This window comes from Solenopsis invicta, chromosome 6 (assembly GCF_016802725.1).
Source record: "Solenopsis invicta isolate M01_SB chromosome 6, UNIL_Sinv_3.0, whole genome shotgun sequence".
Lineage (NCBI taxonomy): Eukaryota > Metazoa > Arthropoda > Insecta > Hymenoptera > Formicidae > Solenopsis > Solenopsis invicta.
The window spans coordinates 22,087,818-22,114,204 of NC_052669.1; the positions used below are offsets into that span (position 1 = coordinate 22,087,818).

General features: G+C 35.4%; 1 protein-coding gene across 2 annotated transcripts in view; it reads right to left on the minus strand.

The window, feature by feature from the left end:
• Positions 1 to 26,387, minus strand: part of LOC105203844 (ELKS/Rab6-interacting/CAST family member 1) — an 85,138-nt gene that overhangs the window by 32,273 nt on the left and 26,478 nt on the right. Inside the window, exons 2-5 of one of the 2 annotated variants that reach the window (XM_039450757.1) lie at positions 20,559 to 20,708; positions 15,325 to 15,421; positions 13,914 to 13,969; positions 1,070 to 1,945 (exon numbers count right to left, since the gene is read on the minus strand). In XM_039450757.1, coding sequence (XP_039306691.1) covers positions 1,070 to 1,945; positions 13,914 to 13,969; positions 15,325 to 15,421; positions 20,559 to 20,708 — 1,179 coding nt within the window. The remainder of the gene's footprint in view (positions 1 to 1,069; positions 1,946 to 13,913; positions 13,970 to 15,324; positions 15,422 to 20,558; positions 20,709 to 26,387) is intronic. The other variant, XM_011172764.3, reaches the window with a different exon arrangement.

A 26,387-nucleotide genomic window follows, 5' to 3' on the forward strand; every position in this document is an offset into this window, starting at 1 on the left:
TCCGAGATTTTAATTTAAATTAATATAGTGTTGAGTATTATCTAATTATAAAGAACTTTTGTAATTTTACCTTCAAGTTCTTTGATTTGTGTGTATGTGAGCGACTAATTTCATTTCGCACTCATAAAAATAACACACACATCAAAATGAACTATTTATCAAAAATTTGATCTTTTCATTTAAATAAAATCTTTGAACTAAAATATTTGAATGAATATAATATGAAGGTCCAGTGAACATTTCTGTAATGCCGAAATCTTATTTCCTAGTCATCAATAGGTAATAAAAATTTAATTTTTCGAAACGCAGGTGTGACGAGTTGAATAGAGACATCGGTGGCGGAAAATCCTAATAGATCATTCGTCGTTTTAGTTCTCACGGACTCCCGTCACGTGCGTAATACGCTACGTTTCGGAGAAGAAGACGAAGGGAATCGAAAGATCCTTAATCGCGGAAGTCGCCGTCTCGGCGACTCGCTCTTGCACCGGCGCCAGCTCTTCAGCTTCCTCTCCCCTTCAACGAGAGAAGTCGTCCTACGTACTATTGTACGCCCGTTTCTTCGACCTTCTGTCACCTAGATCGCCTCTTCGCGGTGATCTAGCCTCTTCCCCGAAGACACTCATTTTTCTTCCTTTCGAACGGTTGCCCTCGACGAGAACAACAGATCTTTTCTGATCTGCCACTCTCTCACTTTTCTCGAACCGACCTCAACCTGGTCCTGTCCGATTTCGACGGCTCTCAAAACTAGCCGACGAGAACTACAATGACGACGATGACGACAACGATGACGACGACGACGACGACGACGACGACGACAACGATGACGACGACGATGACGACGACGACGGCGACGACGACGACGACGACAACGACGACGACGACGACGACGAAGACAACGATGAACACAACGACGATGACGACGAAGACGACGACAAAGACGCGATCGTAATCTTCGTGTATGTACCTGTATGAGCGGAAGAAGGAACTTCCGCCCTCCCGCGCCGTCTCAGGTGTCGCCCTAGGCGGCGTCGTTCTTTTCGATGCGCACGTTGTTGATGAAGAAACTTACTTGCCGTTTGAAGTTCAGGTCGTGCTTGTTGAAGGTGTGAGCGTGCAGCGCAAGGGCGCCAGCCGCCGCAGGCTCTAAATGTTTCAAGTGTTGCTGCATTTGTTGCTGTTGCTGCAGCTGCAGCTGATGCTGCTGGTGAAGATGGTGATGATGATGATGCTGGTGATGATGCAACTGATGGGGATGATGATCTGTACCGTAGCGATCGGTATATGGATTGACCACACCTGTGGTGGCGCCCGACGAGATGCCAGCCAGGCACGAGGAACCGCCACCGACACCCAACCCGCCGCCGCTCCCGGTGGTAGTCCCACCTGTCGAACCGGCAAGCAATGAACTGGTTAGTGCCGCGGACGACGCGTGGCCACCGTACGGTACCAGCGAGGTCATCATGGACGGTCCCCTGGCCAGGGCCAACGTGCCGGGCTGTTGCTGACCACCCAGGCCGGTCGACTGCGTGATACCCAGGTGCTGATGCTGCTGTAAAGTACCGCCGCTGCTTGGCACAGCGATGGCCTTCAGCAGTTGTTCCCGCAGTCTACCGCCGCACTCCTTAATACGCTGTAGTTCGGCTTCCAGCAACGCCACCTCCTTCTCCAGGGTTGTTATGCGCGCGTCTTTCGTCTCCATGATGGCGGTCAGGGTGGTGCTACCGGGCACGCCGCCTGGAACCGCCACGCTACCTCCGAGGACGGTACCGCCGCCGCAGCCCCCAGCACCTGCGCCCCCCGATACGCTACCTAGTCCGATGACCGATGCGCCCGCCAATCCGCTGATGCCGCCGGCCACCGGCTGTCCCGAGGACGCGGTCGAGGCGTACGCGAGCTCCAGCTGCGTCTGCAGGCTCTTCAGGCTCTCGTTCGTCGCTTTGAGCTCCTGATACAACAGAAGCAACAAACGGGGAAGACGGTTACAGGTCGTCGATTTTTTTTTCTCGCGTCGCAGGTTTCTTTTCTCTCTCGTGTCTCTCTAGCGCGATCTCGCGATCTAATATCTTTTTGTCTGTTTGATGATGTAGTTGAGATGTTGTCTGATTTCTTTTTTTTTTTTTTTTTTTTCTTGAATGTGAAGTATGCAGTGGTGCGGTTTCAGAGATGTGATTAAAGATGGTTGATTGGGTGCGGCTTCGCTAACGCATGAGACTGCCCCAGTGCTTGTTACTTCTTTTTTTTTCGAATTTGTTGAAAAACTTTCGTTTGCTGTGTGCAATGTCATCCACTGCTGTAGCGCAAAGATTTATTTTATTAGTAAGTAAAATCTCTACAAATTTTGTACAAAATTTATTTAATAAGCAAAATTTTTCAATTTAGGAAAAGGAAACAAAATTGCTTTAAAAATCGATGAGAACTGTAACATCGTACGCGTCAATTATCTCACTTTAGCAACAGAAAATTAATTTTGTAACATAAAAATATTCATTTCAATAAGAAATTGAAAGAGCAGCGGAGAAATGCTATTTCGTGAATCTCATAAAATTTTCCATCTCCTTATAAATAAACTGCCAATTTTCCTCGGTGAAGTATTTATTTCTTTATCGAATAATATTCGAAACAAATATTTCTCTTCATTGCGCATTCCGGCGGTGAATGGCACACGCAATTTTCATCCTTCAATCTCTCAATTCTCGGGACAGTCTCGAGGAAGCGGAAGTGGCACCGGTAGCGTCCCGGTTGACGAAAGAAAAGCGACGTACCGCCGAGCTTCCTTCTTCCAGAACAATCTTCTTCGTTCTCTTCTCCGAGCGATATAAGACGATATAAAGGCGTTCTCGTCCCGAAAAAAATGCGATCGAGGAGTCAGAACCGATTCTCGTCGACAGAAGCGGTGAGAAACTCCTCATTCACGCGTCTCGACATTCATTCCTCACTCTTTCTCGCTCTCTCTCTCTCTCTCTCTCTCTCTCTCTCTCTCTCTCTCCCTCTTTCATTATCAGATCCCTCGGTCTGGCTCTGGACTCGCGTCTTTATTGCCTGATTTCTATTCTGAGATTGACACCGCACTGATCACTGGCGACGATTGACAATCGTCGATCGGTAATGCCACGTTAAGTCATTTCGATGATCCCACGATCGCAAGGTCACGCTCTAACATTCCAATGTGTGCTTGCTTGAATTTCTCTCCTTTTTTCATTTTTTTTTTTTCTACTCAATTTTTCTCACGGTGATCCTCTTCCGGACGCCGGGCGCCGCCGCAGTTCTTTCGCCCACCGCGACGTACGGCCGACATCGTTGTCCATTTTTCTGCGCGCGGCGTTTCGATGAATTAAGCACGTACTCCCTCGTACTATCCGAACTTTTGCCTCGGAGAACCCGTCGTTCTCCGTCGCGATCAACAGCGTGTGATCTTTGTCGAAGAAATTGTTCGTAAGGAACAGCGATTCGCGATTTCTTAGCTAATCTCGCTAGAGCTCGAAACGCGGCCACGTCGTATGGACAAGATCTCTTTTGAATGCACGTGCGGATGCGTATCGGTGTTCCGCGAGCATGAGTAAAGGTGGCTCGAGGTTTTTATCGGTTCGATGAAAGAAAAAAGAGACGAAAAGGGAATAGCAACGACCAACGTGTGAGCCTGTGAGGGAACGCTCGCCATTCATCGTATGCGAGCTAAAGCGCTCGCGCACGGATACGCATCTTGATGAGTTCGTGTTTGGGTCGTGAAAGTGCGGGCAGACCAATGCGTTTCCTCGAATGAATCACGTCTAATATAACGCAATGATCCATTTCTCCGAAGACTACAACGATAGGGTTTCGTTACTTTCGAGTCTTGGAAATGTAAAATGAAGTATGCGACGCACACGTGCGAAATGAAATATTAAAATAAAACAAAGTAGGCAGATAAGTAAAAGTATGAAAAATTCACACGGAATTTATGTAGAAGTCTATTTCGGGACTCGCCCGGATGCTTTATCGATGCGCTTAAGCAAACGTCGTAGGTGCAAGAAACATCGATCTGCCGGCACTCCCATCGGCGAAATACGAATGGTGTTATGGTAGAGAGGATAAGACAGTAAGATTACGCGAGGAGAACGACGTCGTATTATCGCATCTCGCACCAGGTCGGTGCCAAACAGTCGCAAAGTCCTCCCTTGGGCCTGGAATCGGCTCGGCTTGACGCGACTTGACGACTTTCGGACCGTCCCGCTGCTCGTGCATCGATAACGACGATTGGCGATGATAGCGGTAAGTCGTGATGGGCAAGAACGTGTCTGAGGCGTACAAGAACGAGAAGAGAGAGTATATATATAAATGGGCGTTAACATTCAGTGAATCAACAGCCGAGATGATGGCAGAACAAATACATAAAAGTAGTGTTGGTGAATGTATATGTGTGTGTGTATGTGTGTGTAAATGTACATCTGTAACATGAGCGTTTATGCACACGTACAATACATATACGTGGGAAATGCGCTCGTGCGCGTACGTATGCATATAACGAGACGGTGCATATATATACATATAAAGAGTCTGGACGTTCCATATGTATAAGATATACACGTGGAAGGTAAGATAGGGATGTGTATAGTATATAACGATATCATTTGTGGGTATTGTATTAAATATATGTATATAGAAAAAGATATAATGTATATATGTGTAGGTATCTATATATTATATAGAACATCGAGGAAAGAGAGGTAAGTGTAATTATATAGATATGAAAGTTGTTCTCTTACGGGACGAGCCAAAAGTCTCGTACAGCCTTGATGTCGATTTTTTCATGGCGTGTCCATCCTCCTGATCGTCAAAACTCGGCCGAATGTCGTTTGGTATATGAATGCAGTTGATGACCACTTTCTCATTCTTTCTTTTATTCTCTCTCGCGTGCAAACGCAAGTAGGGCCAAGCCCACATTTCTTTTTGTCTTCGGGGTACTTAGCATTTCCAGATTAGTCGCGCAATGCCACGATAGACGACAAGTTTTAACGCCATGACGTTATCTATCCGAGACCTTCGCTATCTGAGAGCAATTATCGACAATCAAATTTTCCGATGGACACGCACGATGGCGAGTGTCATCCATCATCGGTAAATGAGAGAATTTTACTCGTCGAAAGTTCTCTCGATAGCAAAAATGTCTCGAGCGTAGGAAAGATCAAGTTTAATCGGTTCGTTAAATCTTTCTCAAATAAATTATTAGTAAATCAATAATTGATGTAAAAACATTATAATCCATAAATATTACTTAAACAATTTAATATTTTGAAATTAAACTCTTTCTTCTTAGCGTATTTATTTTTTATGTTTCAGTTCCGTCTCTATTCTTCAAATATTTAAAAATATTTTAATTCTTAATGGTGTTTGGATTTGAACGACTAAAATGTTTAAAGTTATCGAAAGTTTTAATTTCAAACGTTTTAGCGTTTTAAATCTAAACCGTGTATAAAATATTTTTAATATATTTAAAATATGAAGGAAAAAACATTTTAGTATCTTGAAACTAAACAGTTTTCTTTCAAGTGTAGACTTTCAAAATTTACTTTTTTAATTATAATTCGCAAGCAAACTACGTAAATTCAAAATATTTAACAATATATTTATATTTAATAATATTTGTTATTGCAACGATATTGAACTAATATTTCTTATCGCAACAATATTTGTTGAATATATTTATATTCAACAAATATTGTTGCAATAAGAAATATCATTGATTGTGCGTGTCAAATTAGACGTGTGATCGATTAAATTCGATCTTTCCCAACATCGCAGCGTCCGCGTGCACGTTTAACGTATCAGCGATGACTTACGTGAATTTAGCGTGTGCCACTGATCGAGAGCCACTGTACAATGCGTACATTTATATCCAGGCACACACAGGCAGAGACGCAGTACACGACGATGAATGAGGTACCGGAGAGAATTTTAGGCAGCGATGAAGATGGCAAACGTGCAATTAATCTCGATGAGTGCAAGAAGGGAGGCTTAGACGGATTATATTCGCGCGCGGCCTCTTAGTTCAGCATGCGTGAGCATACGTTATTCACGATGGAGGATACTAACGGTGATATCATGGACGACGTGACTTCATTTTGACGGAATAATTTCGGCATCGCGAAGTAATTCCTATCTCTCAGTTAAATAAACGTTTCAATCACGTGAATGTAGAAACATAAATGTTAAATGCAATTAAATCCATTGCATCAAACGAATTCGTATATTTGAAGGAAACCTTACTCTCAACCTTCTATTTTAAACTAGGAAAGATATTTAATGCACGGATTCCTGAGGCTGTTGTAATTGTTGGACGTCAATTTTACACAGTTTGAAATTAAAATCTAACAATATAAGGTAATCTTCTTTTTTTAATGAGGCTTACGCTCGCTCTGCAACATTTATCTTTCACATTTGTACTTCGTAAAATATGCAAGCTGAAAGTTACGATTAATTTTAATTTTCATGATATTTCGCGAGGACCCTTTTTCTACATACGGTAGCTCTCTCGAAGACTAGCCTATCGCACAAAGCGTATATTTTACTTATGTATATGTACATACACGTGTGACATATCCTATCAGGCACAGATTGTTCGAGCACTTGAGAGACATTATCCGTAATATCACTACCTATAAATTTCTCTCTGGAGGAAAAAGAAATTTGCATCGAAGCCATTTCAGATAATTAGCTTCGCTCCTGCATCTAAACCGGGTCCAATTAGCATTAACGTGTGTAATTAGTGTACCTGTTGGGTTCTCCATGGCGGGGCCTCGTGGGGTAGGAAGTCACGTGCGTATCGCCAGTCCCTAATTTCGAGCTACGTAGTGATGTTGTACTTGTAGTTGTGGTAGTAGTTGTTGTGGTTGTTGTGTTGTAGTCGATGGGTGACTCGTAGTGACCGTGACGATGACGGTGATGGCTGATCATGTGGTGATGGTAGTACTTGTGGTTAGTGATGGATAGTGAATGACGTGAGATAGGCGGATATGCGGGCGTGATATTTCCCCCGCGTGAACGGGGGGAGGGTGGCTAACGTATCTTATCGCCTACACATCCAAAGCAGCTCATTCCACGCATTCCAATCGCAGCTGTTATTGTTACTTCCGACATTTTCTCGCTCGAATTTATTTTATCCTCGCGCCGCCTGTCCCTTCGTTTCCTGCGATCGGCCGTCTGCTTTCTTGTCGGCGTCTTTAGATCCGATCGTGTTCGACAATAACGGTAGCGGCGGACGATTCGTCCTATGACTCGCTGATTCGGTGACGTATCGCATAATTGGATGATTCATCTAATGTCTGATCGAATTAGACTAATGGAACAAATTTAGCTTCATTACGCACCGGCTCCGAGAATAAAGTTCTTGCTTTTTAGAGAATATATATGATGGCTTGTGACGTCTGTGTACGAGCTGATTGTTAGATAAATTATCTCATTTTGCCGAGGTCATCGAATAAAGACATCGTGGACGAATCGTTCTATAGTCGACATGTAGGGTGCAAAACGATAGGTAGAGGAGAACACGTGGCTAATTTGGAGAAATAGGAGTGCGTGTTCCTTTATTATTCACATGATCATTGCATGCTTTTTAAAAATTTGTTTTATAAAAATATTTTATTGCTTTATTTAATTACCTGCTTTATATGGTGAAAAATTTAAATCATAGCAAAATTATAAAAATTATATGAATTCAATATATTCAATAATATGAAGAACATTATCGTAAATGAATATTAACTCGACATGTGAATAACGCGAGAAATAAAAAAAATGTACCATTGTCCAGTCGAAACAGTTCTCGGTACTTAATAATATTTTCATATCAATTGTTAAATACATTATATTAAATTTATAAATTGCGTACCGATTATACGGATTATCGGACTTAAAACGTAATTGTAAACCAAAGCTAGAAATTATATTTCGAATTGATCAGATCGACAAATTTAATAATGACGCGTCTTAAAAAATTGTAAACAACTTATAGAAAAAAATACATATATTTAACAATTGATATGAAAATGTTATTAAGCGCCAATATCTGTTTTGATCAAAAAATGATACTTCTTTTTATTTCTTAAATATTATATTATATATTTCACATAAATATATTAATAATATATTAAACATAAGCAAAAAAAAATTTAAAAAGCAGATTAATACGTAACTTACACAAAAATAAATTTTTGTATACACGACTGCTTCAGACAGCTTCGTGTATACGTGGCAGATACTTTAATTACAGACATTTTAATAATTTCCTTCTTTTCCAGTTCGAAAAATTAATTTCCTTTTGTTTCGTGAATGATACCCAAAGTACATTACTTCGGGGACTTCGCTTGAATTACGGCAATTAATTACGTGCAACGAGATTGCACCTATTAATTGAAGCGCTCGCCCGTCGCATCGAGGTCGGCTTATGCCCGGAGAAATTTGTCGTGAAAAGAGAGGAAATTGGACCGAGTAGTTTCCCCTAGGCGCCAAATGTACGCTCCTCTTCCTCGAGCCAATTGGAAAACGTCTTCCACACGCGTCGTGACATCTGTTAATTCGTCACCAGGAATTTGAAGTGGTATTCTTAATCGAGAATCTCTCGGGATAACGTCTGCATTTCGCTCGCGCATATTTTGTCCAAAAGCAGGTAATTAAGAGAGATTGAAGCCAATGATTAAAACCGTTATAATTTCGACAAGTTCGAGTGTCGATGCTACAAACACGAATTTTCACAGTTTAAGATAATGCAGAGTAAGTGTCAATGATCGCGGATCAAATTGCGGGTTTGTAACATCAACTTTTCCAGCTTGCCGAGATTGTATTGATTTTAATCCCAGCATAGAACACGAAGGACTTGTCGAAGGATCTCAAGGGATTGGTTGAGACGAACTGGACTACAGTTGAAGACACATGGACGAAGTTGGCTGATAACATGATACAATGCTCGTGCTGCTAAGTTGTCACAATGAACAACGAGACAGGCTTTGGTGCTGGTGCAGCTGATCGCTCAAGAGTTTACTTAAAGTAGTTTTCAGAGGGAGAGGGAAGAATGGATAAGGGTTGACATTGTGCGATATCTTTTTTTTCAGTGACAGAATGAGAGAAAGAAAGAACGAGGAGGGAGTGTGAAAGACTTTTCGTGCTGTTGGTGAGCAATGTTGACGTGCTTGCTCCGCTCAATTCGTGCTCAAAACTGCACCCGGACAAGTGCCACGGATCTGTCAATTTTTCGTTCTATCGAATCGCTCCCAACTTCGAGTGCCACTCAAGCTACATAGGCTCCGTCTAAGTCCTAAGTCTAACAGGCATGAACACGAGAGTGCAAGGAGACCGAGCGAGATAACGAATGCGACGTTGTTCGAAAAACGTTAATTGTAACGTTTGACCGCGATGGAACTTTCTTGGCATTATAAAACTTCTATTTAAATAAAAAGCTGACTCGCTTTACTAAATTTCAATAAAATTTACGCAAGTGAATTTAAATAATCTTTAAAATTCAAGTCTAGTATGTACGTGAAAAATTTGATCGGTCAATCGAACAGAGTAACGGATAATTTCTAATTCCGATTTTCTTTGATGCAAATTTTGAACGTTTTTGCAAAAAAAAAATGCAAAGCTACGGAGGAACACAGCGAATATGAGATCTCGCAAAGGAATACGCAGAAAAGCGGCGCGGGTGAGATAATTGAATGGGAGCGCGAGCACGATGCGTGTGGCAAAAGTGGGTTAAAAAGCGCGGAAGAAACAAGCTCGTCAGCTGCAACGGGCGAGATAGTAGCGGCTTTTCCGAACGACTTCGCATTCCATGTACCGAGAACGGACTATAAACGAAGAGAGGGCACTATAAACGCGAGAACGTATCTTGGGAGGTACATGATCTAGGTCTGCTCTAAAGACCATCTAACACGAATTGCGCAAAAGGCAGAGCCATGGACATGGTGACGGCAATGTGATCACGTTGATGGCAGTGCTTGGGTGCTCGAAAACTCCTTTACGAGACTAACAGACTAAATGCTCGTTTCGCTATGTGACAGTACAGCGGAGCGACAGTTGCTGAATGAGAGTAAGCAATGGGAGGTATTGATGCTTCAAAAATTCACAGGTTCCTGTATCATTCTTGGGCATTGGATTCAACGCGAAGACTTCTCTCCGCGGTCGACGGAAAATCGATAGATACGCATCGAGACGTATGTAAATTGTCAAGTAAAGCGAATAGTACATAGTACATGCTTAAAATATTTAAATGCGACACGATGTTTGTGCAAGCAACCTTTTAACAAATAGATAATGCAATTAAAGAATTTTCTATGCAAAAACCAAACAAGACCATTCTTTTTTAAATCTGGATTGCGGCAAATCATTTTATATTAGCACAGTCACACTATAAATAATTTGTTCTGATAAAGATCAATAAAAAAAAAGAAAAATATAAATATAAAATTTTCACAAAAATCAAACAAGCAGTTTTCTATTTTTTTCTTTAATAGATTTTTATAAAATATTTATCAAACATAAAAATTTGGTTTCTATACCTATTACATGTTCAGAAAGAATTTATTTTGTTAAATGTAATTTATAAAATTTTATAAAATAAAAAATATTATAATGTTGTTTTAGAGTATATAATGTCGTACCTATCAGAAACTTAATTTATCAAGCATTATCTAATCTATATTTAGATACATTATATCAATAAAAACTTTATCATGTTAACTACTATTTAAAAAATTAAAGACAAAACAAAATAATTGTTTTCTTATATTTGAAAAAAAACTTTTATAAAGAAATCCTTGTATTTTTGTTGTATAGCGAAGAAGTAAGATATATGGCCCCCCATAAATGTAGCGATCAAACCGAACAAAGAATTAAAGAGCTAAGCACTTTTGCATTTTGGTATATTCCTTTACTATCCATCTGCAGTTATATATCACGAAATAACCACTAAGGCTTTTACACTCTCTTACAGAGAGAGAGTAATCATTTTATATAGCTTACAATACTTTGCTACGCTATTCACAATATTGACAAATTGATTCAGCTCACGATGTTTGTTCAACAGTAAAAAACTAAAATCACAATATAATACTAATACATAAAGAGATATAACAGATTGTGAGCAAATTACCTTTACTCCTATTTTTTTCTGATTTTTGCGACGTAAGTCCTTGCGCGGCGTAAATACCGAAGTTACCCCAGATGACTTAAATAATATTCCCTTTTTTACCTTTTCATCAATGTTATAAAAAAAGATAAATATAAAATATTATTTGATAAATAAATAATAAATATAAATATAAAATTATCGCAAGAACTAAATAAGAAATTTGAGAAATTTTTTTAACAAATCCTTATAAAATCTAAAAGTTTATTCTTATACCCATTATATGTCCAGAAGAAATCGTATTTACATTAAAAGAATCTTATAAAAAATTAAAAGATGTTTTATCACGAGAATGTTATAAAAATTTGTAAATAAAAAGTAAAAAAGATTATTGCTTCATAGTTTATATTTTAAATAATGTATTTCCTTTATCATTATTGATGTTATAATAACAGATAAACTAACATATTGTTCGATAATATAAATTTCTGTTAGAATCAAACAAGTCCGAAAGTTTTTATTCTTTTAAATAAATTCTTGAAATTAAAACCGAAAATTTTGTTCTTACATCTATTGATAGAGAAAAATTACCATATTCATACAATAAACGGTTTAAAGTAGAAAATTTTTTTTTGTTTTGTAAAAAAATTTAACTTTTTGGCACTTGTTTAGTCTTTGTAAGAAACTCTTCAATTCTTTTGTATACAATTTTCATCAAACTGTGATTTTCTTTCGTAATCTTGGTGGAAATAAAGTGCTGCCTTTTTGGCATTATCCGGCGACAAAGATGTCCGGCTCTATCGCGCATATTACCTCTGCTATATAAGTTTTACGATATGTTGGAACACACGCGTGGCACCGTAAAGTATCGAATATTCCATAAAAATGAACTAAACGGTACAGTGACATTCGCAATAAAGCGACGACTTGACAAACTCCTTCTGATATTTCCTCGGCGCATTCATCGGAGATTTCCGCAATCCTTGTTCGCTGCGAAAGTCTATAGGAATAGCAAGATCGCGTTTGTAGGCGTGAATTTTTGAAAACTCTTGCAGTAGTGACGTGAGGGAAAGTACGCGTATATATAAAACACTTGTGAGAGAGTAAACCCACGGTTTTGCGTGCACGTTGAAACGCGACATAGATGCGAAATATGCGCGTGCTGAAAGTCGTATGCGTGTGTGTTTGTATGCGTGTGTGTTTGTGTGCGTGTACATGTACATGTGTAAAGTCTCTGAGTGGCGGCGTGAATCCCGTCGATTTTCCATCTCTGATTCGATTTTCCTTCTCTAGGGGGGAGAAACGCTGTCAAACCGGAATAAATAGAACATCGCGAGCTGACTCGAATCGCATCGAAATATTTTGACTGCGAGCTGCGCACCAATTGCACAAGTTACGTCACAAAAAGAGATGTAATCCCAGATGAATGTAGCGTATTCCGAAATTGAATTTCCCTTTTTCATTCATTAAACGCGCGTTCCTGTATGTTTTACATATGAACTTTTCGTTGTTATAAATTACAGAAAATTGCATAGAGAGAAGCGAATCCCACAGCCGCCGTGTTAGATTCTGCTACAATTATAATATCCTAATTCCAGTTGTATCAAAGCAAGCAACTTTTTTTGAGGATAAAGTGCGCAATTATTACGACCTATTATAACCAGAAATATTACACCATTTCGAGCTTCGAATGAAAGTTGAATTGTGAAGATCTTCGTAAAATGTAAACGAATACTTGAACTATCGAAGTCATTAGATTCCCAGATGTTACAGTAATTTTCATTTTTTACATATTAAAAATTCTCTCAGTCTTTTTAAAATCTTTCGCATATAAGACACACTTCTCTGATGTCTGTTAGATTTTTCGTAGAAACTTTCAATTTTCTGGAAATTTTATATTCTCTTTTTTTTATTTATACACACCCACGCGAATCCCAAAAGATCTTCAGAAAGTATTCTCATCGGATCCCCGAATGGCCAGATCCTTCGCGCTGTCACGGATATTTCGAGCTGCGGATTTTCCGCGCCTCTCGACCGAAGCGTCGCGTTAGCTTCGACCGGCCTGTTGCCTATCGCCGTTTCCCGATCTCGCATGTGCATACCTTATTCTCGCCTGTATTGCGGAACACAGAACGGAAAACCCTTCCGTCACTCGCGAGAGCCCGATCGATTTTGAGGGCAACGATCGAGTCGCACGAGGCAGGCGGGAAGAGCTCGCAAAACCTTGTTGTGGTCCCTGAATCGAGAGTGGACCGCCCGTGCAAGGATAAGGGCTAACTCCATTCACCCCCTGGCGCTCGCCTGTTTCGTTGTTTTTTTTTGTCTCTTTTGTCCGCTTTGTTTTTCTCTCTCTTTTTTCTTTTCAGATCTCAGGTGACACAGAAGTTCAAGCGTGAGCACGGCACACGGGGCGAAAAGTAAAGCCACTGGCGGTGCAATAACTGCAAGCTACTTGCAAGCAACTACTCGTACAGAACAATGGGCAGCGATTAATGTTAGCGCATACGCGTATATACGTATACGTGTAAAGTAAACCTTTAGAAAAGTTAGCAAATCGTTAATGTTCAATATATACACGTACATACGCGTATGCGTATTGAAAATGCGTAATGAGCGTCGATCGAAATGAGAGTGATACACACAAAATATACATGTATATACATATATGTACGCGGAGCATATAATGTATGTACACATATATATACATATATAAATATATATATATACATATATATATATATATATATATATATATATATATATATATATATTTATAGTTATGAATATGAATGGCGACGGATAGAAATAGCTTAAGGACCTGCTTCTGGGCCATCGACTGCATCTGCTGGAACATGATCCTTTCCTCCTCTTTTCCTAGAACAGCAGAAAGTAACGAGGAACTCTTGGAGGAACTGTTTGGTTCCAGGTTTTCGGATTTTCGGTGCAACTGTGAGAGTGTGATGTACGTGTGTATTTGTACATATGTACGAATAAGTGATCCTAGAAAAATGAACGCGACAGTTTACTCGAGCGCAGTCTTTGTTCATTACTTTCTAGCTCTTTCGCTATTATGATTAATTCAACGCACACGGCATTTCCATTGCAATTAATAAATAGAACGATGTTAATTGAAAAGATTTATTTCCCCCTTATTCGCATTTGTCACTTCTATGCAAACGTGTAAAAATAAATTAGAAAGCAAAGTTTTTGATGTGATGTAAGATGGATATGTCTGCTAAATGCATACATAAATATGGCAATTTACTCTAATACGTGTGTCGCAAATTGAATCATTGTTCATAGCGACACCTTCCTCATTTGTAAAAGCATGTTTGCAATCATAAAATTATTTGGCAAGATTAATATTCTCTTCCAATGTCTTTTTGGACTATGCACCGTTAACTTCGCATAACGAGAGTCTTGCCTTTGTATGGATCATAATAATGGTTTCAAAGCAGATTCGTCTGCTTAGACGAATTGCGATCCATGGATTTAACGAGATAACTCGATGAACCGTTGCAGTCGTGTCGAGAAAGACCGACGGCATTTGCGCGAAAAATTTCGTTGTAGAGAAAATTGAGTCTTCCCTTCGTTAGAGAAGAACGATACCAAGCATCGTGTGTTTGCAAACGAGATATTCGCAAATTTAAATTCTGATAACTCGCTATGTATATTTGCTATATGAAGCTGTTTACGAGCGTTATTCGAAAAAATTATTTGACAATTATGCAAGAAAAAAAAATTGTTATTAAAAGCTTGTGTCGCTGGAAAACGATATTTTTGTTTGAAAAATAAATGTGGACTGTAAAATCAAGCGGAAATAAAGTTTCAATTTTTAAATATGAAAATCTAAGCTATTTGTAATTACTCTTCTCTGTTAATCCAATTTGTTTTTAGAGTTTATGCTTTGAACTGTTCATTCCTTTGTACACATTTTTAAATAGATATTTTTTAATAAAATATTTGAAATATTATTTTTCATATAAAAAAATCATAATGCATTATAATATAATATATCATCATTATGCATTATAATAAAATCTAATCTGTTTCCTTCATGTTTCTTTTTTTCTTTTATTTAACTAACTTCATTTATTTCTTACGATTTTTTGATCTTACGATTACACATACATGTAGTTTTTGTTTATAAGATGCAGTGTTAAAATAGTTAATCATTGTTCATCAATAGTGAAATAATTAATTATAGAAATTGCAAGCAAGTGCCTCACCCATCCCCTTGTTCTGGAGCATCTCGAGGAGCTTCTTGATACTCTCATCACGAGCCTGCAGCGTTTGTTTTTGTGTTTCTATTCTTAATTCCAGCTCCTGTAAGAAAAAAGAATTAGCAAAGTTAATTAAAAGTAAAGACGTTGCAATAATTAAAATTGTTTTTGCTTCACAATTCATCACAAAATTGTTACTGTTTCATCAATCACTTACATTGATTCAACAATATTTGTATTAATTCAGTAGTATCTTTCATTTTAAGAAAATCGCGATTTTCTTTTAACATTTACATTAACCACTTTAGATTTTAAATTTAGATTATATTACATATAATAAAAATTTCTGTAAATTAAAATATATTAAACAACAATTTCTATTTATTTATTTAATTATTATATTTATTTTATACTAACGTGCCATGATGATACTTTTAAAATGTTTTAAATTATATTCGTTATTTAAAATTTGTGAAGTATATGTGAATATAATAATTAAGCCCAAAGTTACCATAAAACTTAATTAATTGTGGACCGTCAAAATTAGGACTTCATTATGAATATCATAATGGATAACTCACTTGCGCTTAAAATGCTGCTCACTATATTAAGTTAAAATTATTTCAGCATCTACAGACGGTACCACTAGAATCACAAGGCCTAAAGAGACTCAACATATTACATTATGTAATGGTACGCATATTAAAGATTCTGATGTTGATTTATAAATTTCTCATTTTTTTATAACTGCAAATTCACTTAAAAATAATTCAAGGATAGATTCTTCAATAAAAATTTTAGCACTACGCAATTTCTCTTTAAAAAGTTGCCTTTAACACAAAAAAAATTATTTTGTTTTAATTCAACAATTTGTTTTTAATCCAAAAAAATTTATATATTAGAATAGTCGAACTTAACTAATGTTCGAATTAAAATTAAAAAATTAAAATTATTTTATTTTTCAAATAATGTATATTATTTTTATTTTAATGTAAATCTATTTTTGAAATAATTTTTTTCTTTTACTTAAACAGTTTTATTACTTCAATAAATGTTTATTTGTTGAAAACATTTTATTGCTTTACTAAAATTTTAATTTTATTGCGCCAAACAATTTTATTATTTCAGTAAAAATATCGTATTATTTTATTTACACTTTACATTTATGTTATATTAAAAAATTTTTCTTTTAATTTGTAAATAAAAATTCAAAAATGTATTTGGAATAAAAAATAATATAATAGTAATAGTAACAATAATAGTAATAGCAGTAAATAAATAATAGTAATTCATAGTTGCGAGGAGAAGGGGGAGATATAGATGGTTGAGTCATAGATGGTTGAAGCTAACGTCGTACAACCTTATATCCGTCATACTGAATCTTGCTTACGAGTTATTAATGGTCCCTATCATAGCAATAGCGGTTCGCATGGGGAGTCACACGGGACGATCGAAGAAAGGCTATTAGATGTTAAAAATTATTATTTCATCTAAAAATAAGTATTGTTTCAAACAATCGTGTTTTTTTTGCCAAACTATGTAATTTAAAACAACAAAACTAAAAAATTTATATTAATAAAACAATATTTATTTAAAGTTACATTGTTTTTGTAAAATAAATAGAAATACTAAATGTAAAGAAACTTTTTTTCTATGCACATCATTAGCTCTTGTATCCAATAATATTTATTATTCTCTTCCAAAGATGCATCACGTTTGAACTTTACAATTAAATTTAAGATATTTAATTCATTATTATACTCATTATTACTTTATTGCTTTAAAAGAAATTAACATTTTCAATAAAATAAAATGAGAATTTACTGTAAAACATAAATAGCGCAAAATATTTGTGTAGAGTTTTGTTGCTGTGTATACTTTATATAGATTTCTTTGTATAAAATTATTTTTTTTTTTGTAGCGTTATTTATAAATTATTTGTATGACATTCTTTGTGTGAAAATTGATGGAACTCCGACTGTATAATATTCTTGATTCTAGGGTCAACGATGCATAGTGTCACCGCTTGCGGCCAGCATAACAAATTTAGCACGCCTCTTTGACGACGGAAAAGTAATTAGTCTGGAATTAGACACTCGCTGCTAGCCTTCTGTTTTTCCCGTTATGCGAAAGGAACGTTTACGTGTGATATTACCTGCGAGGGGATAGCAACGCGGCGCGCTCTGGAATTGCGAGAATTTCCGAATGTTGTGTTCGAGACGTCGACCGACGTTCGATAATTAATTCGATTAACCCTTTTAATAAAAACCTTCGCAAACTTCACAGTTGTGAATGCATCGGTTGAAGAGTATCTTAAAAAAACACGTGTACCGTACTGCCGGCACGTTTGATCTCGGAACAGCATCGCACTATCGCCGACGGAGAGTCGCTAATTATAGCCAACCCCGCAAAATGAAACTCTGAGGCATATCGAGTCAAGGCAGCCAAGTGTTAAATATATTAGCCACGAATTTGGACGAAAGCTATATAAATATCCCTTCTTGTATTACACATTATTGATCGTATAACATCCCTATCAGAAAACAATATTTTTTTAAATGGTTTTTCAAATATTTAAAATACATTATAATAAAAGATAAATATTTAAAAAACATTTAAAAAAACATTATCTGCTAATAGGGATATTAATGTATTAATAGGGGAAAGTAGTCGAATACGTATCACTTAATATTTTTTTATTAGATTTTCCATTTTATATACTCGTATACTGATGTGTACGCAAATAAATATTAAAATTTGTAATATAACATTTCACATATCTATTTCTATGATGTTTAATCTTGAATTTCACAAGTAATATACATGTATTATAAATCCTTTTCAACAAGTTTCTTTAATTTTTCTTTCTGCATGTCGCTTTTGAATGTATTGCATTTATGAATTAAAATAATTAATATAAGAAATCATTAACTAATATTTGTTTTATTAATAATTTTACAAAAAGAATCAAATATTTAATAATTATAATAATGAGTAACAACAATGAAAAGCAACTGGCTCAAACTTATTTGTGCAATTGACATATTTTATTTATACCAATTATTATAATTTTACTATCGTTTTATCGTTTATCGTTCTTAATGTCATTTATTGTAATAAAATTTATGATGGTACAATTTAACTGGATAGATTTTATAAGAATATCAATTTATTCTTTATAATAATCACAAATACGTATATCATAATAAATGTAAAATATTTTACAATAAACCTTTTTTATAAAATTATAAAAATTATACAAGTATAATAGTACACGATTCAGTGTTATCAGCTCCATAAATTAATCAAAAACCAATATCAGTTACCATATCTTGATTTTTTAAGTGTTTGTTAATATTTAAAACAAGATGTATTAAATTTTTGTCTGTATCACTCATTTTTCATTTATTTCGTACTTTTGTCTCATTGAATGTTACTTATATTAAATAAAAATATAAAATACTAACAAGATATACAATTTAGGAAACCGGTACGTATTCAGTAACTTTTCCCCATATTAATAAATAGTTACAGACAAACAGTTAAAATGCACGGTATATGATTAAAAAGTCATATAGGTACTGAATCGTTAAAATAATAAATTGAAAAACGTTGGATTGTCGACAAGTAGGTATCTTAGGCCTTTTGTTTCTGAAAATTTGATCGACTTGAATTCGATAATGAAAATTTACGGAATGACGAGAAACCGAGTGCATAAACTGGCGAATGGCCAAAGGCGACCAGTTGCTTCTCATACGTTGTGCATTTGACCCGTCCACGACATTTCGGTCATGCTTATGAATATCACTTCGTGTCTCACGGGAGATTATTTTTCGAAAGAATATCTCCGGGTTCATCTTTCCTTCGAAATATTGAGTCAACATATGCAGAATTTATTATCAACTCCCTCTCATAGTAGAAATAAAATATTGCTTTTACGTGAGAAAAGCTTTCTAGACAAGATTTATGTCATACCCCGTCATGCCGCTTCTAATAAACGAAAAATGATCTTTCAATTGTGTGCCTGCGTATATCGATTCGACGTTACACGCAGCTTGTTTTCGACGCCGCAGGTGGCGAACTTAACGAATTTATCGCAATGAGGATGATATTCGTGTCGCTGCCAAGATTTCCGGAAGTATTCTGGATCATGCAGACAATCGGCCGTTTACCTCGAACGCGACCTAAACCCCTCGTCTATTTCGGGTCTACAAGCACAACCGTATGGCGTACGAGAAGTCAATAAACTACGGGCACCTATCGCCGAATGGATTATTTCGCGAACGTGATTATTTTGTTTACGATCAAACGCTTTCGCTAGATGCAAATAAATTTTAAATAAATAAATCAAAGTTGTCCCCTCCGAATTCAGACTCTATTCTTAACTCTAAAATTTATATTAATATGCTATATCAATAAAAAAAAATAAAAAAATTGCAATTTAATTATCACCATAAATTAGGAATAGATAAGATACTATTATTTGTATTATAATTAAATTAAGGTAAAGTTAATGACTTTTAACTCAGATAAAAATTACGTTAAAATTAAATTAAGTTAAATTTCTGAATATTCAAGAGGAAGAAATCGGACAAGCCTGACGCGTTTCTCTTGAATACGTTCGGAATGTTAGGGTACGTGACAGGCGTCCGCAGCGGTGTCACAAAATCGGAAGATAGCGCGAGGTCCAATATATACCTGGCAGACGCGCGAAAATTTTCACAAATGTCAGGGAAACTCGGGCGCCGCCCCGGTGAGAAAGGAGAAAACAAGAAAAAGACGAGGAGGATAGCCCGGAAGGGGCGTCTGCGGCTCTTTCACGCATCGACTCCCTGGGGACCCTCCTCCGTTTTACTTCCATTTACCGCACTTATCCTTATTATTCCCTTATTATAATGGGACCCCCTTCGATCGCGCGATTATTCCAGCGACTTTCCAAACTTGCGGATGGCGCGCGCCATTCTATTTCGAGGCCGGGACTAAAATATTTTCGATGTAAGACGCGGAAAACCGGCCTAGGCCCGCCGATTAAGACCAATCTCGTAAACCGCGCGACTAAAAATTAGTTTTTTTTTCTCTTTCTCTCGGGAAAATTCAATTATGCAGATATGGGAGAAACACTGGATTACTGCGCTATTATTTTATGGAAATAACTTTGAACCCCACTTTGATAAAGAGAGCTGGTAAAGGCGACTGATGGACTGGAAAGTAATCTATGACATTTACACACTAATGTTTACCTTTATCGTATCACGAAGTATGGCAATTTCGCGAGTCAGATGCTCGTTCTCATTGTACAAAACTTCCATTTGTTGCTGCATCTCGACGCTCGGCCCGCGCATCCTCATTCTGAGCTCCTCTTCCAGTTGACGAACCATGATACTTTGTTTCTGTAATACAAAATAGCACATAATTATTTAGGGATAACAATCTTCGTTGTTAATGCAATGTTTAAAAGGGATATAAGTACTTGTAAAACTTTATCGTATCCTTTTATTCAAAATCCTCCGTCTCTCTAATTCATGCCTTGTTATCATCGAGATGAAGAGAATTAGAATAGGATTTCGTAATAGTAACTGTTGTAATAATTATAAATACTATGGAGCTAAGAGGTTGTTATACATTGAACGTTATTATTTTTAACTTGAAATCAATTTTATTAAAGACAACAAATAATATACGACTGTCTAAACATTATAATTTCAGAACAGAGCAATGAAGAGTGGTTTTTGGAACACACAGACCATCTTGACAATTATAAATTATGCTCGAAGTATTAAGAGAAGAGGGAGACAGTCGCCGTGAAAGTTCACTTGTGCATGCGCCGCAACGTCGACAGCCGTGTTTCATAACCGGAAACGCGCGCGGTTACCTGTCTCCGTCGTACGTACTCATTTACTCTCATATGGATGTACTTTCGAGTGGTATTGTTCCACCCAAGCTCTCCGGTCTGGGCTCGTTAGACATCGTTAATGACGCCGACGACGCGATGTAAGCGCGTGGATGGACAAAAGTCGCGTCGCGAAAAAGAAAAAAAGAAAAGCTTCCTAACAGCACTTCCGGGCTCTTCCGGCGGCCTGCGATTAACAAACGCATATTGCACACTGATGCTATTCTACTGATTAAAGCACTTTGGATGCGCGATACACATTGTCTTGTGACACAAACGAGTGTTTTAACTTTATTCGGATTCAGAGAGACTTCGTTACTGTAAACGATATATATTTTTTATTATATTTTGTACAAAAAAGGATAGAAACTAGCACTCGAGTATTGTACTCTCTTGTATCATAAAAGAACCTTTCTATTTAGATTAAAAAATTCATAAAATCAAGAAAATGGTAAATTAAAAATAGAAAATAAATAGTAAAAATTGTAACTTAAAAAGTAAGAAAAGTAGTAAAAAATGTTTAATCTGTAAATAACAATATGTCAAAATGAAGAAAGATCGATTAATCTAGTTCAAATTAATCCATCATTCTCATTCTATGACAGTAATGTACGTTTTCGTATGTAAATGCATGAGCAACATTAATAATAAGTTGAATATTAAACTAATTTGTGAATAACATAAGAAAGAAGAGTACCATATTTTTTAGTCAAAGCAGATCTTGATACTTAATATTATAGTATTTCCACATCAAAATTGCTAAATACATTTTTTAATTCTATAAACTGTGTGCCAGTATTGTTGTGTCAGACTTGAAAGTCAAACGTAAATTGAAGCTCGAAATAATATCTTTAATTTGATCGTCAAAATTAATATAAGCATTTGAAAAAGATGTATAATAGCTTTTTCCAAACTATTACTGGTTATTGATAAATATTACCGTATGTCCCTCAAACTAATGACTTCCAAAAATAAGAAGAGAATCACAAAGTAAGAGAATTCCAAATACAAACTTTGTCCCGAATGATATTGTTCATAATAAATTGTTTGGAATAACTTCAGTATTTTACGCTACGCGAGGATTTAATCCTAGTCTACAGCAAATGTAGTAAGCTTTAAATCTTAAGAGATTGACCTATCACAGAATTGTGAAAAAAATAATCAACTTTGGTTGGTCAATTTCTTACGGCTTAAGGCTTACTAAACCTATTGTAAATATACAGTTGACATGGAAATATTATTAAGCATCAAGATGAGCTTCAAAAAGTGGCACTTCTTTCTTGTGTGAAATGTAATACTAAATAAAGATTGCAGTACATTACATAACCTGTTGCAATATAATACAAAGTGATGAAATCCACATCAAGAGAATTAATTAACAAAGGATAACTTTCTGATAAAAAAAAAACTATCAGCTTGTAACGATAGGAATGCGCGTGGAAAAGATTTTATCGAAGTTATAGCGATTGCATGAGAAGATCATGCAACGAGTATCTGCGAACGTGTAACGAGAGGAGCATTAATAAATGAATATTCTCCAATTCCTACTGAAACCAATACGTTCAATATTACCGATTGACCTGATTTGGCGTGCGTGGAATCAGTGCTATGCTGCGTCATGGAGGGGAAAAGGAGGAGGGTGAGATGCGGAGGCGGAGAATCACATTCTAGCATGCGTGACGTCATTTTCTCCATTAATCATTCATGGTTACTACATCATCCACCCGTATCATGAACAAATTTATTTTTTGCTTGCAAAAGTTTCTAACATCTTCGATAATATAATACATGGAGAAGTCCATTACGTCTCATAGTATACATAGTAGTGATATCAATATATATCACGTATATACATAATTATCAATATTTATATAGATATTAATATATTATCAACAATACATCACATATCATAGCTATCAATATTTATATACAAAATGTTTCTTGTAATTCGACCATTTAGAATATATCTGCTGTTTTTTAAAATTTGACAAAAAAAACCCAAGAAAAAAAGTTATGCATTTTAAAAGAATATTTATGTTATATGACAGACAGCATTTTTTCCATTTATGTTTATTATTTTACGAGATTTTAAGATCAACATTTTTTACAAATAAAACAGTATATTTTCATTAATAATGTATTATGTTGTAATGTATTCAGCAAACATGACGACATTAATTTGTCGTGAATTTCTCGTCATTAGTTACATCATTAATGACCAAAACATAACGTTAATGAAACGTAAAAATAACATCCAAATGTCATATATTGATAACGTTTAATTTCGTCTAAACTTTTGTTAGTTTTGACCAAATATATGCGTTACAAATAAATAAATAAATAAATAAATTTTATTAACTGACATCACATTCCAAAATACACACAACAAAATTACAAAACAAAAGGTACTCGGAATTACGAACAAAAAGGTACTCGGAAAAAAGTTCACAATGCTCCCAAGCGTGTCATTCTTCCCAAAAACCATTCTAAAAACTAGCAGTCGTTTATCCGAGACAGGACCGATCACCAACGTTGCTTGACTTCAGGAATCATAAAAACTAATATTTCATGATAATCTATCAACACTTTATGTTAATGGACATATATCCAGGATAGATCATTTGTACAATAATGCTAGTAAAAAAATAGAAATATATTTTTTTTATAAATATAAATATAAAGTTGCAGCTTTTATTGATTTTTATGTAAGTAGAATATTTTTTTTTTATTTGTTTGAATATTATATATTAAACGTCGATTAAATATATATATTGATAAAATATAGTTAGAGACCCTTATCTAATAATAAGTTATGTAGTAATACAATTTATGTTATATAAAGTACGTCACTACACGTAACATATTTAACATGATATTTAAATGTAATAATTAAGACGACATTAAAATCACATAAAAAAAGAAGTGCATTGTAGGCCGTATGACGTTAGTAATCATAAAAAGATATACTTTTAATATCATTAATATCATCAAACCATATTTACCGAGTAGTTCATAAACAAATTCAACCGTATAAAATAGGTCAACTTTAAAATGACTTTAAATATTTAAAAAAAATCGTATTTAAATATAGTCTCTTTAAGGTCATCTTAAAGTCAATATTTCCTACGTAGCTTCGTTTCCCTTTTTGTGAATTACATTACTACGTTAATGAAAATATGTCACTTTATTTAAAAAATGTTGACAATCTTTAAACCAAATTACAAGAAAAACATCCTGTATACATCTCATATTAATTATTAGTATTTACTGTTTATATCATTATATATTTTATTAATTTAATGTTTTTTTAATAAATATTTATTTTATTTATTTACCTTAATTATTTACACTAAATCTTTATCTTAAAATTGATAACTTCTAGGAGTGTGCGGGTACCCGAGATTTCGGGTTTGGGTTGGATTGAGAATTTTTTTTGAGATTGAGTCGAAAGTTTGTAAAGTTCGGATACCCGAAATCAAGTCGGAACCCAAAATAAAAACAAAATTCCAAAATTTTGTAAATTTTGAGTACTCGGATCTAAAGTCGGGTCAAGTAGCAGTCAGAGATCTAGATACTTTATTATAATGTGAGAAAAAATTACTAAATTTACATAAGACATTTTGTTTATATTGAATTACTAAATTTGAATACTGCTAATGAAATATTTACTTACAATACATAAGTATTTACTCAATAAAAAAAGATAATTAAATTAGTGGTCATTCCTTGTACTAAATAAATATATTATATATTTACGTTCGGAAAAAATTTTATTGGAGCAATATTCAAACAAATAATTATTAAAATTTTTTTTTTTCTCACATTAGTGTATAAGCTATTTAGATCTATGACCGCTTCTTGACCCAATTTTAGATCCGAATACTCAAAATTTACAAAATTTAGGGATTTTGTCTTGATTTCGGGTTCCGACAGAATTTCGGGACCCGACTTGATTTCGATTTCCGACTCAATTTTGGGTTTCAATTCTATTTTAGGTACCTGTAAGTTTCGAAATTTTTTGGGTACCCAAACTTTACAAACTTTTGGGTCCAGACTCGATCTTGAAAAAAAATTTTGACCCGACCTGAAGTTCGAGTATCCGTAATTTCGGGTACCCGCACACCCCTAATAACTACATTACTGATTAAATGCACTCTTAAAATTAATAATTAAAGATATTTAGCTATTTAGATTTAAAACTTGGCTCGTCAAAATGTTTTTTAATTTTTAATTTCAAAAGCTTTTCAAATAAAAAATTAATTAAGGTTTTGTTGAAAAGCAATCAAACGCTTAAACTGTGTACAAACGTTTCGAACATGTCAATCCGCTTTTTATTAGAATTTGCAAGACATTTATGATGTGAAATATTGTGAATAAAAATCAATAAAATATGCGATAAAAGAACAAACAATATTGTCAAGTGTGAACGCTCGATGAATATTCGCGTAAATATCGAATATAGTCAGTTAAGTGCTCGTAACATCGTCACGAATAAATGCTGTTTAAAATGCTTAGCACGTCGTTTGGCGCCAAAGTCTCGTTAAAATAGAAATAGAATTTACAGGAAGTACTAAAAAGTTATTATAATTTTATCAGTAGATCAACTAATAAAGAACGGAGTATTGTTTGCAAACAGTAATAAATTATAACAATAATTCAATAATAATAAGTTAGTAATAAGTTTCAAGAAAAGCACTCAAAATGCTCGAAAGATTCTCGAAAGAAGGATGTCTTCAATATTGCATAAACATTTAGTTAAGACGCGATGTGAACGGGTTGAAGATTGAAGATCGAAGAAGGGAAAAAGAATATGGAGGTTTGGAGTTTAACCGAAGCCCCTCTTAAGACAAGATCCTATTAACGATTGAGCAAACCCTATATTCCTTGCAACGCAGTAGATACACTTTTAACATGAAAACTGCTGGTCTACCTCTTGCAACTAAAATACTGACGTAATCACTGCCACTTACGAAATACTCCGTAATGTTTAATCAAAAAATTCGCAAACATTATATGAAAGAAACGTTAACCTATTATGATAATCATTTGAAATTTTATCATTTGGCGCATGTAAGTGTTTTTAATTTAAAACATTTTTTTATAATTAATCCTCATTTACCGCACGGAAATATATATCATATCCTCTGTGTTTGAAAATCGTGCGGCATTCATAAAAGTC